Source organism: Mustela erminea, chromosome 7, assembly GCF_009829155.1.
Source record: "Mustela erminea isolate mMusErm1 chromosome 7, mMusErm1.Pri, whole genome shotgun sequence".
Lineage (NCBI taxonomy): Eukaryota > Metazoa > Chordata > Mammalia > Carnivora > Mustelidae > Mustela > Mustela erminea.
The window spans coordinates 3,978,617-3,993,075 of record NC_045620.1 but is presented as its reverse complement, the minus strand read 5'-3'; the positions used below and the strand labels follow the sequence as shown (position 1 = coordinate 3,993,075).

The 14,459-nt window shown below is 43.7% G+C and overlaps 1 protein-coding gene and 1 pseudogene across 6 annotated transcripts in view; both read left to right on the top strand.

Annotated features, from left to right (window-relative positions):
• Nucleotides 1–5,303, top strand: part of GNAS (GNAS complex locus) — a 54,205-nt gene extending 48,902 nt beyond the window's left edge. For all 6 annotated transcript variants that reach the window (XM_032350198.1, XM_032350204.1, XM_032350203.1 and 3 more), the window contains 8 exons: nucleotides 293–390; nucleotides 3,352–3,406; nucleotides 3,517–3,590; nucleotides 3,704–3,762; nucleotides 3,868–3,988; nucleotides 4,182–4,312; nucleotides 4,615–4,682; nucleotides 4,903–5,303. In XM_032350198.1, the coding sequence (XP_032206089.1) occupies nucleotides 293–390; nucleotides 3,352–3,406; nucleotides 3,517–3,590; nucleotides 3,704–3,762; nucleotides 3,868–3,988; nucleotides 4,182–4,312; nucleotides 4,615–4,682; nucleotides 4,903–5,049 (753 nt within the window). In that variant the 3' untranslated portion in view covers nucleotides 5,050–5,303. The remainder of the gene's footprint in view (nucleotides 1–292; nucleotides 391–3,351; nucleotides 3,407–3,516; nucleotides 3,591–3,703; nucleotides 3,763–3,867; nucleotides 3,989–4,181; nucleotides 4,313–4,614; nucleotides 4,683–4,902) is intronic.
• Nucleotides 5,304–12,731: 7,428 nt separating this feature from the next.
• On the top strand, nucleotides 12,732–13,880 carry LOC116594683 (annotated as a pseudogene).
• The last annotated feature ends 579 nt before the right edge of the window (nucleotides 13,881–14,459 follow it).

Here is a 14,459-nt window from a genome sequence, read left to right as displayed (position 1 = left end):
CCCCCCCCCCCCCCCCCCCAAAAAAAAAACCCCAAAAACAAAACACATAGGAGGAACACTACCCAAAACCCGTTAATTCACCATAAGAGAACAGCAGGAATTAATTACTTTGGCTTTTAATTACGTTTCACAAATTGGATGAAAGTTCTTTTGAGCACAAAGTCATTAATGTGGCTCACAAGTGGGAATGCCACTTGCGCTGGTCACAGCGAACTGTGGCGTCTGGGTTGTAGGGACAGCGTGGCTGCCTGGGCTCCAGCTCATGTGTGTCCTCTCCCGTGGTCCCTTGCAGGAGTTCTACGAGCACGCCAAGGCTCTGTGGGAGGATGAAGGAGTGCGCGCCTGCTACGAGCGCTCCAACGAGTACCAGCTCATCGACTGTGCCCAGTAGTGAGTAACCGCCCCGCACACAGCACAGGCACAAACGTAGAAGACACTAGACATCTCCGTCGAGCTTGAGGGCTTCCGCTCATAGTCCCATCTGCACTTAGAAAGTTCTGGTCTGATTCATTTGTTTCAGAAAGCCCTTAATTGCACTTTTTTAGTGCAGTGACATTATTTTATATAAACAATTAATGCCTGTTAGAGCAAAATGATAATTACTTGCAGTAAAGTGATGTGCATAATTAATTAGCTTGAGGGAAATTAATTGGATTGACCTGCAAGCTTTTAGGAAGATGGGGCAGCTCTCAAGCTTTGAATAATGTTAAAAATATTTTATTTTATTGCTGTCATGTAAAAACCTAACCAAAATGGCCAGCACAAAACCCTACCCCACCCTCTCCTTGGTAGCTGAGAATTGCCTTGGCATCTCTGCCATCAGGTAGGTGACGACACTAGGTGCCAGGGCCCAAGGTTACTGGATGCTCTTCCTCTCTAGTTAGGTTTTGTTGAGTTCCATGTCCTGCCTTTATTCACCGGGCTGTACGTCCAGGATGCTTCCCCTCGTGGGGAGCCAACAGCATACTACAAGTTCCGTCCCACTGCACCTGCTGGAGTCAAAGATAGGCTGATCAGAGCCCTAGAGAAATTGTTTCTGAAGGCAGCCTTGGTTTACCTGCTAAGTGGTCTCAGTGAAAACTTGGGATGTCTTATGACTTGGTGGTGGTTGGGTGGGGGGGGGGGGGGTGATGGATGTTGGCGACATTCCAGCTTTCCTTCTGGAGGTCGCTGAAACTCAGAAGCGACTTTGCTATAGAAAATATCAAGTCCTCACGACCAGGGTTCCTGGCTGGCTAAAAAGCTACTGTTGAGTGGCTCAGGAGCCCCAAACTGGTGGGATTTATTGTGAATACTGTGGAATAAATGGGGGGGGGGGAGGTAACAGCAAACAAACAGCAAGTTCCCTCCACTCCTGTTCTCTGAGAATGGCGGGTCCGGGCACCTGCCCTTACCCCCTCGGGGTAGGAAGTCTGCAGGACAGCACCTCCCGCAGCCGGCCGGGCTGTGTCCTCGGGCACCGCACACCCCCGGGCCTGCATTTTCCCAAGGAGCAGAAAAACAGCCCCCCCTGGCCAGTCCCGGGGACCCCAACCCCCTACCACTTCTGCAGCAAAGTCCCTGATTTTCTCAAAAGTTTGAACGAAAAGCTGGAAGTGCTAATTATAGTAACTCAAAACAAATGGAAATCCTGGAATTGTTTGCGTTTTGTATCTTGGACCCAAGTCAGAAGTACAGGTACAGATTAGGAGGGGGCGGGTGTGACAATGTCAGGAACCGTAATTGAGCAGCTTTCTGGGGTTGGGTCTTGTTTTGGTTTGGGGTTTTTTTTTTTTTTAATTTCACACCATTTATAAGTTGCTCCTGCAACTTTATCTGCAAATGGCAGCCTTTGCACAGTTCATGGAAAGTTTTAAGGAAACTTGCTGGGGGGCGGGGGGGGGGTGGGCAAGAACACAGTTTACAACTTTTTAAAATGGCCTCTCCGGGCGGTCCGACCGCGGCGGCCCCGCCCCGCGCACCCCCCAGCGCGCTTCCGGCCGCCGGCCTTGATGGTGAAGTTGCCATACTGGTGTCTTGCCCATTTCTTACGCTGCCTATTTTTATTTGTGGAGCCGGGTTTGGCTGGCCCGGCTCCAGATGTCTCTCTCACAAGATTTGGTGCGGCTGGTCTATTTATAGAACTGTGGTTCTGTTGCCATGGCAACGCGCTGGCGGCCAGGGCGGTTGGGGAGCTATTTCTGGCCCGGTGCTGTAATGTGGGACTGATTGGGCAAGTTAGTGTATCCTCTAAGCCAGACTAACTCTCTAAACTGGTCAAGAGGAAGGGGGGGGGGGGACGACTTCAGAATTTCTTCAAACTAGACTCTTCTCCCTTAGTGATTTTTCTTTTTCAGTTTTGAAATCCTTCCAAACTCCCTGCCCCAGGAAAAACTCCCCCCACCCCAGTTTTAATATTCACTTTCCATATTAATTAAATGACCCCAGTCTTTCCAAAGTTCATTTTCCTAATGGTGCGTCCTGCCCAGCACCCCCAGGGAGGTCCTCCTTGCTTTGGGAAGGTCATGGCCAGCTCTGGAGGGAACCTTCCTCACGGTGGAGGATGGTGTCTCAGGCCCCCGGCCCCTCTCTTGTGCAGGAGCCCAGCCATAGGAGGATCCCTAACCTGCGTGGCTGGGGGATTTTAAAAAAAAACAAAAACTCAGAGCCTCCTATCTGGAGGGTTCTATTTCATGGACCAAACAGAACGGAAGGGAACTTTGTGTTTGTTTCCTGCTCGGTGTGGTTAGGCCAGAAAGGGCCCCTTCGTGACAACCTCTTTTGTTCTCTTTTAATAAGTGAGATTCTTAAAAAGTAGGAGGAAGGGTTACCCATTCTGAGTAATTCAAACAATCTCATTTTCACAAGTCCCTTGAGGGGAAAATCCTTGCTTTTAAGTGTGTCCTTTTACTTTAAAAAAAAAGAAAGAAAGAAAGAAAAAGGAATGGGGTGGAAATACAGAATTTTTAAATCACTTGCCATTTTAGTCAAAGGCACACAACTTTTAAATTTTTAATAGTCACTTTCAGATGACACCAGATCAGGTAGGCCTGGTGGGGGGGGGGTCCCCCACCCCCTGAGACCTGCGCTGTACCTGTATGCCAGGGGCCTCGAGAGCCCATGCCTGCTTCCTGGTTCCGCATCTCCTTGTCCGCCAAACACGCTTACCTGAAGTGCTACTCACACTGACCTTTCTAAAGCTTAGGCTCTAAGTCCTAAATGTAACCAACACAGGCAAAACTCCTGCTGACTAAACGCCATATAACTTTGACACTGTCATTTCCATCGAGCTCAGCTTTGTAGGGAGACAGGAATGGGGGCAAATTGGCATGAGCTCTTTGAACACCTGTGCGTGTGTTTCGTTCCTCCCAGCTTCCTGGACAAGATTGATGTCATCAAGCAGGCTGACTATGTGCCCAGCGATCAGGTACGCAAACGTTCTCACAGTCAGGGACTCGCAGCCCCCTTTCCAAGCCACTCAAGACTTTTGCCTCCAGTGGGTTTGGGTGAGAGCCATTGACTGAGATCTTGTTTTAGGATCTGCTTCGCTGCCGCGTCCTGACTTCTGGAATCTTTGAGACCAAGTTCCAGGTGGACAAAGTCAACTTCCAGTAAGTGAACAGTTCTCTTCTTAAGATAGAGACTGGTTTCCTTCAGTTCCCACCGGCAGAGTGCTGGAAGGGGTTAGCCGCTGGGAGTGACCCGTGTCCTCTGTCTCCTACAGCATGTTTGACGTGGGCGGCCAGCGCGACGAGCGCCGCAAGTGGATCCAGTGCTTCAATGGTACGGAGCCGCAGCCGCCTCTTCTCTGTAAGCACGTTTTGCTCTGACTCGGTGAGGGCCGTGGTCACCTCTGACATGCATTGCTTTTGCTTCCTTGTGCCGCAGATGTGACTGCCATTATCTTCGTGGTGGCCAGCAGCAGCTACAACATGGTCATTCGGGAGGACAACCAGACCAACCGCCTGCAGGAGGCCCTGAACCTCTTCAAAAGCATCTGGAACAACAGGTCGGTGGGGCATCCCCCTGGCTTCCTGCCAGTCCCCCCCAGCCCCCCCCAACACACACACAGGGGTCCTGGGACCGACCCGAGGCCCTGTACTTGCGCTCTTCTTAAAAAGAGCCTTTGCAAGCACATGAGACCCCTTGCAGAAAGAATGTCTTCTCTTCCTGGACACTCACCTCACCTTCCTCCCTGCTAGATGGCTGCGCACCATCTCCGTGATTCTGTTCCTCAACAAGCAAGACCTGCTCGCGGAGAAAGTCCTTGCTGGAAAATCGAAGATTGAGGACTACTTTCCAGAATTTGCTCGCTACACTACTCCTGAGGACGGTACGTGGGGGCTTCTGCCGTTGCATCGGCCCGTTTCCGTTCTTCGCTCCCTGGGCCTGTATATCCACGACTGCGCCACAGGCTTCCATTCCGGGAGGTTCTTCGTGTGGGGGAGTTGCACAGCCTCTAAATGAACAGCCTCTCAGAATGAAATCGCCCTTCCTCCCGCCGGCAGACTGGAAGGGTCTGCAGGGAAGCAAGAACTCCCTGCCCTGCCGCGTCTAAGTGAGGGGGCCCAGCTAACTCCCTGGCTCTGCTCTTACCTTTTAATGACCTCACCAAAATATTTCTGTTCCTTGTAGCTACTCCCGAGCCCGGAGAGGACCCACGCGTGACCCGGGCCAAGTACTTCATCCGTGACGAATTTCTGGTGAGTAGGAACTATCTTCCATCCTCTGTTGGCTGGTTCTTTTTCTCTTAAACATTTGGGGATTCAGCTCTTCGCTGTCTCCATGCTACTGCACTGGGAGCCGGTGAGAATTTTAGCTTTGATGTAACCTCAGGAGCTGGTGGGCTCGTCCTTGGCGGCTTCCCCGCCGAGGATGCTGGAGAGGCGGCGCTGACTCTGTTTCCTTGTGTCTGTCCCACAGAGAATCAGCACTGCTAGTGGAGATGGGCGCCACTACTGCTACCCCCACTTCACTTGCGCCGTGGACACCGAGAACATCCGCCGTGTGTTCAATGACTGCCGTGACATCATTCAGCGCATGCACCTCCGTCAGTATGAGCTGCTCTAAGAAGGGAACGCCCAAATTTAATTAAAGCCTTAAGCACAATTAATTAAGAGTGAAACGTAATTGTACACGCAGTTGATCACCCACCATAGGGCATGATTAACAACGCAACCTTTCCTTTTCCCCCCAAGTGATTTTGCGAAACCCTCTTTTCCCTTCCGCTTGCTTAAATATTCCAAATTTAGAAAGCTTAAGGCGGCCTACAGAGAAAAAGAAAAAGATAAAAAGGCCACAAAAGTTCCCTCTCTCTTTCAGTAAAAAAAAATAACAGCAGCAAACAGAAATAATGAAATAAAAGAAATAAATGAAATAAAAGAAATAAATGAAATAAATATTGTCTTGTGCAGCATTAAAAAAATCAAAATAAAAATTAAATGTGAGCAAAGGACGTGAGTCCTGTGAATTACTTGCGGCTTCGAGCACACACACGTTGTTCATGGTTTGGAATGCCGCAGAAGTTGGGAAGCCCCATGTTGAAGTGACAGGTCCCCATAATTTGTGTGTCTGGAAACAATTTGCAGATAATTCAAAAGTCTACCCCTGTCCTTTGCCTAAGCCCACGCTCCATAGGAAAGCATTAACCCACATAAAGACTTCTGAATTTGTTGTTGGCACCCTATCCATTCTACCAACTTACCTTATATAGGTCATCACAGTGTGCCTGTTTTAACCTAGAATCTCCCCCCAAAATAGGTGTTAGGTTTGGGGCTCTCTTCTTGCTTTAGGATATGGGGGGGGTTGGATTTCAGGAATGCAGTGTTTCAAAAGTGGAGAAGTGGGGTTACTCAACAAATGGTGTATAATGTAGACCTTTATCACATCATCACATTGTATAATAAGTATCTCAGAATTTTGTCTGTTACCCTCAGAGCTGGGGGGGGGGTGTCAAAACTGAACAAGAGCTATCAAATAGTTTTGAAACAGATGGCTAAACATCTGGGGATAAACTTAAACTGGATCCCTACCTCACTCCATACACAAAGGAATTTCATGTGGATCGATCACATGTTTAAATACAAAAAAGTACTTGAAAATGGCTATTTTAACAATTAAAATACTGATTCACACAAGGCCTCTTCTATATGATCTAACCTGCACAAGCCATGGGGTTGGGGTGGGCTATAGAAAGTTAAAAGATTACATGAAACAAAATATGAATGGGGTGGAGATGGGGTAAAAATCTATAACAAAGGGTTGATTTCCCTAATAAAGTGCTCATAAAAATAAATAATAAAAATGCAGAATTCATGAAGACACCATTCACCTGAAAAAAAAATACAAATAACGGGGGGGGGGGAAATGGGGAGTCTCCTAATGAAATGCACTATAAACTCATGGGGGGGGGTTGGGGGCGTGGTCAGCATTGTAGGCCCCACATGAAACTCCTCTAAAAGCTGTAGTGAACTATAGCTTGGGGTTGAGGTCCAATTGGACTCCCTGATCTTCATCCTCAGGGTCGTACCTTAAGCTTGTGGTCACCCCTGAGTTGGCTTCCCGGAGACGGGGGAGAAAGAGACCAGCTTGTCTTCAGCATCAACCACTGCAGCCTCTGAAAGTGGCTGAATGAAACATTAGGTGGATTCTGTAATTCAGCCCCCAAATCCACTTACGGGTCTAGTTTCCAGATAAAATTAATCCCAGCCAAATTAATCCTCTAGTATAGCTCCCCAGAGGTGAGCAAAATAAGCCCCAATGAGGGCAGAAAAAGTAGCAAATACCTTTCCCCATCAATACTCAGTCCACATAAAAATGGAGGGCGTGCTCTGTAGGTTTTGTTGCAAAACAACCCTCCAAAGCACCCCCCAATTAACATCAATCTACGTAAGTGCTTATTATGCAAATATAGCCAAAAGACCAGCCCACCAGTCCTCATAATCCTCCAAAGTACTCCAAATAAACAGCTAATTAAAACCTGGGTACCAGCTATCAAGACCAGCCCACCCGAATGACCAGCTCTTCCAAGATGGCTGCCTGCATGCCCCCCCCTACATAGAAATTCTGGAACCTTCTCTGAAGAATCCACAGGTGATTACCACAGCACTAGCTACATCTCCATCACAATTAGGGAACAAATTCTCAGGCCCTAGAGAAGTTACACCAAGAAAATGATACCCCAGAACACCCCCACCCCTGCCCCTTGCCAGTCAAAACTGGCAGACTTCACAGTAACCTCCAGAAGGAGGGTCACAGTTACCCAGCAGCTGTTATGTGCCTACCACTACCCAGTGAGACCACTCGGCCATCAACACCATTTTACCAATGAGTCAACTCAGGCCTAGAGAGGGGTAAGAGACAAGGCTGGTAAAGGGGAAAACGGGCTTCAAAGTCAGGTAGCCAAAGACCACTGCCTGACCACCACACCATATTGTCCTTCTGGAAGACTCAGAACAAACAGGGAAAGGTCTCCTGTTGTTCTTCCCAGGATGCCAGTTGTCAGGATTCCACGACCTCTGACCCCGAGGGGAAGTCCTGCAGGGTTCTTCTGGATTTGGGAGCCAGTTGTGGTGGGGTGGGTGGGGTGGGTGGGGTGGCTGGGGTCGTGGTGGAGCAGGGAGGGTCATTGAACATACTCCTGCCCCCCCACCAGTTCAGAGGGTTGCTTGGGGCCACCTCCAGGCACTCAAATGTGTTTGAGGGTTCCTTCTGTTCCTTAGGACTTATCCCTTCTATTGTAAGCATTCCCATTTCTATTTTCCCTCTGGCCTGGTCCCAAACATAACTTGTATAGGGCTACTTTAAAATCTAAATTCTGGGATCTTCAGAAAGCCAAAAAACTATGAGGAATTTCATCTAAATCTTGGATTACCAGTAGCCATTAGTTTTTAAAATTTCAGCTGAATTTTACCTCTCTGTCTGAATGCAAAACATTTTTCTAAAGGTAACAACTTATGCCACACTTTCTAAAGGTGTATAGACCATATATTACTATGTGTTGACCTTTTAGAGAATAAATAAAAATAATAATAATAAACCACTAAGCTCCCCCAATAAAGTCTAGTATGAGGAGGGTCTAGAATTGAGCAGAATCTTTATCTACTTTCATTTTTATTTAAAGATGGGCAAAATTGTACCCCCCCAAAATGGCCACCTCTGCAAAACCCGTGGGTGTCAAGTGGCATTCTATTTTAATGGCCTTGGACACGACTGGCCATCTTTGCATGCAACGAATGTAGAGTGTGCAGGACTCAGCCAGCTACTGAAAGTTTTGCTCTCATGGGACTTATATTCTATCACGGGAGACATACACTTACCAAATAAATAATCAAAAGAATTGCAGATGGCGACAAGGTCTCCAAGCAAAAAAAAAAAAAAAAAATGGGGCAATGGGGGAATGGGAGATATTTGGGGAGGGACTCCACGCTACATAGAAGAGTCAGGGAGGGCCTCCCAGGGGAGGTGACTTTTCTTAAGGGAAAGCAAAAGATGAGAAGGAGATGTGAGCGGCTAACGTCAATATTTTTTTATTGATTATTAAAACATTATACTTAATATTTATGGACTATTTTAACATGTGATAGGGGCTGTCCTAGGCCCTTTTGTGGAATTATCTCATTTAATCCCTTTGAAACCCTTTGAGGATGAAGCCTATTGACGTACCCAAGTGGTGCCCCATGATCCAGAATTTTTAAAAAGTGATATCTGAAACATGGTGAATAATTTATGCCCATTATGCTTATAAACAATGGCTACACTAAAAAGGCCACTGCGGTAAGCACTTAATTTGATAATTGCTGCCCAGGTTCCTAGAAATAGAGTTAGGGATTTGGTGTGTCTGTGATAATTTTCCTGTGTTTAAACGCACATATACTGTGAACAGCTGAAGTTTTCTGGTTTTGTCTAACGTGTTCTATCAGTTAGGAATGTGCTCAGCTGCACGGGACAGAGCCTTGACTTGGCGTGACACAGACAGAGGCTCGTAACTCACTTCACCGGAATCCTGAGGAATTCTCCAAGTGGCTCCTAGGGTTTCTTAAGCAGTTCATCAATAGCTGGGCTCCAACAAGTCTCTTGGCTTCATTCTCTTCGTTGTGAGATGGTATCACATCTTAGCCCAAGGCAGAGAGGAGAGGGCAAGGCAGCCCAGCGACTGTCTCTTTGATCAGGAATGCAAACGCTCTGCAGCCACCCTTCCATCTTCTCAACCACGTGAAAGACACAGATACCTAGATAGCAAGATAAATACTTCGATGCCTAGATAACTAGCTGGACAGACAGAAAAATGTAGGTTTAATAACACTATCACACACACAAACATGCACACACTCACACACACACACAGAAGGATTTATAATTTTCTGTTGCACAGACCTTGAAGGAACATCTAGAAAGATCTATCCAGTGCTGACCCTGTGGAGGCAAAAAAAAAAAAAAAAAATCGAAGCAAATCAAATTACCATGGGTCGGGGTGGGGGAACCCTCACATCACCATAGTGACCACCACGACAAGATGAATTCGGACTCTTGTTGGAGTGGGAAGCTAGGAAATGGGAGGAGATATGAGGGAGGCTTATGGAGTGGCTGTTTCTTGACCTAAATGCTGATTAAACAGATTCATTTTAGAAAATTCATTGGGTTATAAATCCATAATTCATTCAGATTTCAGTCTGTATACTATACTTCAAAAAAAGTTTTTTTAAATGAGAGAAAGGAAGACGGCACTAGACACAGTACTTTTACAGAAAATTCTACTAAACCTTTAAAGATCAAATAATTCCAATACTACTTAAACTATTCCAGAGTATAACCAAAGGAAAATTTCAAATTTGTTTTTTTAAAGCAGGTATAATGTAACATTGATTTTAAAATGTGCCAAAGATTAGGGTGCCTGGGTGGCTCAGTGGGTTAAAGCGTCTGACTTTGGCTCAGGTGATGATCTCAGGGTCCTGGGATCAAGCCCTGCATCGGGCTCAGCAGGGAGCCTACTTCCTCCTCTCTCTCTGCCTGCCTCTCTGCCTACTCTCTCTCTGTCAAATAAATAAAATCTTAAAAAAAAAAAAATGTGCCAAAGATTGCATCCAAGAATAAAATTATGGGCCAATCTCGCTTATAATATCAGGGTGAAAATTTTAAAATACAAGCAAACACAGTTCAATATTACATTTAAAAAATACTACAACATGCCTACATGAGATTTATTCTATGAATTCAAGGTTGGTTCAATACTAGCACAATAGTAATATTTGCAAAATTTAATGTCCATTTGTATTTTGGAAATCCAATAAGACAATAATTAATGGGTGCTTTCTTAATGACTGTATGTATACTATATATAATATATAAAGTACACTGTCTATATACGCATATATATCTAAAATGTACTTTCCTATATGTTTTATATGTAAATTATATATATATTCATTACAAGTATATTACATATATTAATTATAAGTATATTAAATATACTTAACTATAAATGTATTTAAATTTTAGTTATAGTAATAACTCATAACTTAATTATAGATTAGTTATACTAATAACTGATGATAAAGTAATCAATTAATATAGATATGTTAAATAGGTATACAAATTTTTTCTCCCCAAACCAACATTTTTCCTAATGAGAAACCTCTAAAAGTTTCCCATTAATGTCAGGATCAAGAAACAGAAAGGACAAGGATGTCCTATCAACACAGTTTATTATTGTATTGGAAATATACACCAATTCAATTAGACAAAAGAAAGCAATTAGAGGCCTGAGAATTTGAAAGGAAAAAGTAAAACTTTTATCTTGCACTGAAAATGATATACCTATCATGATTTCCCCCACTAAATCCACAGAAAAATAATTACTAAAAATAAGAATTTAGTCAAGAACAAGTTTATGAGATCAACATGAAAAATCAATAGCCTTTCAATAATGGATAGAACATCTGGCCATCTGAAAAATCAATAAACAGCTGAGTTGAACAGTACTATAAACCAAGTGGACCTAACAGATAGATACAGAACTTTCTTCTCAGCAGAAATAGGATACATTAATGTTAAGTCATAAAGCAAGTTTTAACAAATTTAAGAAGATCAAAATTATTCCAAGTGTCTTTGCCATCCAAAATAAAATAAAACTAGAAATCAATAACAGTAAGAAATGAAAAAATTCAAATATGTGGAAACTAAACAATACATTCTTAAATGACTATTGGGTCAAAGAGAAAATTAAAAGAAATTTTTAAAGTATCTTGAGACAAACAAAAATGAAAATACAACTTACCAAAACCTAAAGGATGCAGCAAAAGCAGTACTGAGAGGGAATAAACACCTACAACAAAAAAAGAGGAAAGATCTCAAATAAACAACCTGACTTTGTATCTCAAAGCACTAGAAAAGAACAAACTAAGCATAAAGCTAGTAAAAGAGAGGAAATAATAAAGATTCAGGCAGACATATATGAAATAGAAAAACAATAGGGAAAAAAAAAAACCTACAAGTTGGTATTTTGAGAAGATAAACAAAATCAAGAAACCCTTAGCTAGCCTAAGTAAAAAAGAGAGCAGACTCAGGGTGCCTGCCTGGCTCAGTTGGTGGAGCTTGTGACTCTTGATCTTGGGGTCATGGACTCGAGTCCCACACTGGGTGTAGAGATTGCTTAAAAATAAAATCTTTTTTAAAAAAGAGAGCGAAGTCTCAAATTTTTAAAATCAGAGATGAAAGAGGAGACATTACAACAGATGCTTCAGAAATAAAAAGGATAAGGGAATATTATGAACAATTAAATGCCAACAAATTGGATAACCTAGAAGAAGTAGATAAATTCTTAGAAACATACAATCTAGCAACACTGAACAAAAGGAGATTATATTTGTAATCAAAACCCTGCCAACAAAGAAAAGCCCATGACCAGATGGCTTCATAAGTGAATTCTGTCAAACATTCAAAGAAGAATTAATACCAATTCTTCTTAAACTCTTCCAAAATAATAGAAAAAGAGGGAACACTTCCAAACTCATATTATGAGGCCAGTACCAACCTGACACCAAAGCCAAATAAAGGGACCACAAGAAAAGAAAACCATAGGCCAACATCCTTGATAAACACAGATGCAAAAATCCTTGATAAAATACTAACAAAATTTAATAGCACATTAAAGATCATACACCATGACCCAGAGGGATTTAACCCTAAGATGCCAAGATGGCTCAACATTGGCAAATCAATCAATATGGTAAAACACATTAACAAAACAAAGGATAGAACGTACATGATCATCTCAGTTGATGCAGAAAAACATTTGACAAAGCTCAATATCCACTCATGATAAAAACTCTCAACAAAATAGGTATAGAAGGAACTTTCATCAACTAATAAAGGCCAGTGGGGAAAAAAATCCACAGCTAATACCAAAATCGATGGGGAAAACCTGAAAGCTTTTCCTCTAAGATCCAGTACAAGGCAAGGATGCTAACTCTTGCCACTTCTGTTCAACGTAGTACTGGAATTTGTAGCCAGAACAATTAGACAAGAAAAAGAAATAGAAGTCAACTAAATTGGAGAGGAAGAAGTAAAATTATCTCTGTTTGCAGATGACCATGATCATACACCCAGGACACTCTGAAGGCTCACCAACAGCTCTTAGAACTAATACATGAATCCAATCAAGTTGCAAAATTAAAAAACCAACGTATAAAAATAAGCCACAACAACAAACGATCCAAACGGGAGGTTAAGAAAACAACCCAGGCCGTGGGAAGATGGCGCAGGAGGCTGGTGACAGGACAGGAGCTTTCCGACTCGGATTCTGACATGACAGTGGCCTCCACTGATAGGCGGCTGCAGGGACCGAAAACACTAGGTGGGGACAGCACGGAGGCCCTTCCAGGGTACAGCAACGCTGGCATCACATTATCGAACTGTTAAAAGTGTGGATTCAAGGGAAGAGAGTTTTTCGGATACTGATGATAATAGCTCTCTTTGGAATTGCAAGCAACAGAAAAGTTTTAACTCTCCTTCCAAACCAGAGTAGCAAGAAACCACCTGTTCCTGGAGAAGGTTAACAACATATGGGGTGCTGAGCTACAAGAATAGAATCAAGGTGCAGTGGCCACTGAACTTGGTATTCTGGGAATGGAGGGCGCTATTGACAGAAGCAGACAATGGGAGACCAACTGTCATTTGCTTGCTAGAGGAAATCTCAGGAACATACAACGGCATTAGACAAAGCCCTAGATGAATATAGGCTCGGTGGCAAAAGAGTGGGAACTAAGGAAGAGGAAAGTGGGTGAGGTCATCGCATCCAGAACTGACCTGTTAAAGACAGGCCAAGGACAGAATAGAAATGAACCCTAAAGGCTGGTAGCAGATCACAGAGGACGATTCCCAGCAGGAACTGGCTCATGAAATTTCTTTCAGGTTGTAGGAAGTTTCTTTCAGGATGCAGATCTTTTTAGAGGAAGATCTGATAGCACAAGTGGTAAGGTTAATTGGGAACAAAAAGGCAACTGAACTTCTGATGGGAACTGCCGAAGTTGAGGAAAATGCTTGTCTTTCCATAATGAATGCTAGTCGGAGAGAGACACCAGGTGGGGTTTTCCTGGATCCCCTGAAAAACACTCCTAGTGTCAGCGAGGAACAAATGAAGGACATTTTCTACACTGCAAATCAAAACAAGTGTGCATAGAGAAAGGCTGCTAGGAAGAGAACATAGGTGTTGGGGAACAAACAGGAAAGAAGCTATTAAAAATCTAAATGTTCAGGATGACAATGCATCACGAGAAACTTTTGCAAATGACATGAACGAGGCACTGGCCTCTCTTGACGCTCCCTTGGAAAGCCATGCAGAGGCTGAGTTGGACACAGAGGCCGCTGAGGTTGATCGTTCTCACAATCTGGACTTCTTTTAGTCCATTTTGAGGAATAAACCTTTCTAAAATAACATTGTAATAAACTGTTTCTACTGAGACTGCTTTGTTTTGCTTTGCGCGGATAAACATAAAAATCTGGAGAGAAAGAACTGTTTTCTTGTTTAAAATAAAATTGAATTTGTGGGGAGATGTATGCTATTTCTTTTTAAAGATTTTATTTATTTATTTGAGATAGAGAAAGTGAGCAAGAGCTGGGAGTGGCAGGGGGTGAAGTAAGGCAGAGAGAGGGAGAAGCAGGCTCCCCCCTGAGCAGGAACCCCGGAGGGGCTGGATCCCGACCCCTGGCATCCCGACCTGAGCTGAAGGCAGATGCTCAACCGACTGAGCCACCCAGGAGCCACGGGAGAGGAACGTCATTGATAGAAACATTCTTCATGTCTGACAAAATACTTAAAGGTGCCAACCAGAGGATTTAATTTCTCAGTCTGTTGCGTTTGGTAATTATGACTAGTCAATAATTCCTTTTGTCTAGAATATTGTAATATACTATTCAAAAATATGTTTTCTTTTTCTGATTTATCTGATTTATCCTTCCAGCAAATTATGATTGGTTTCAAA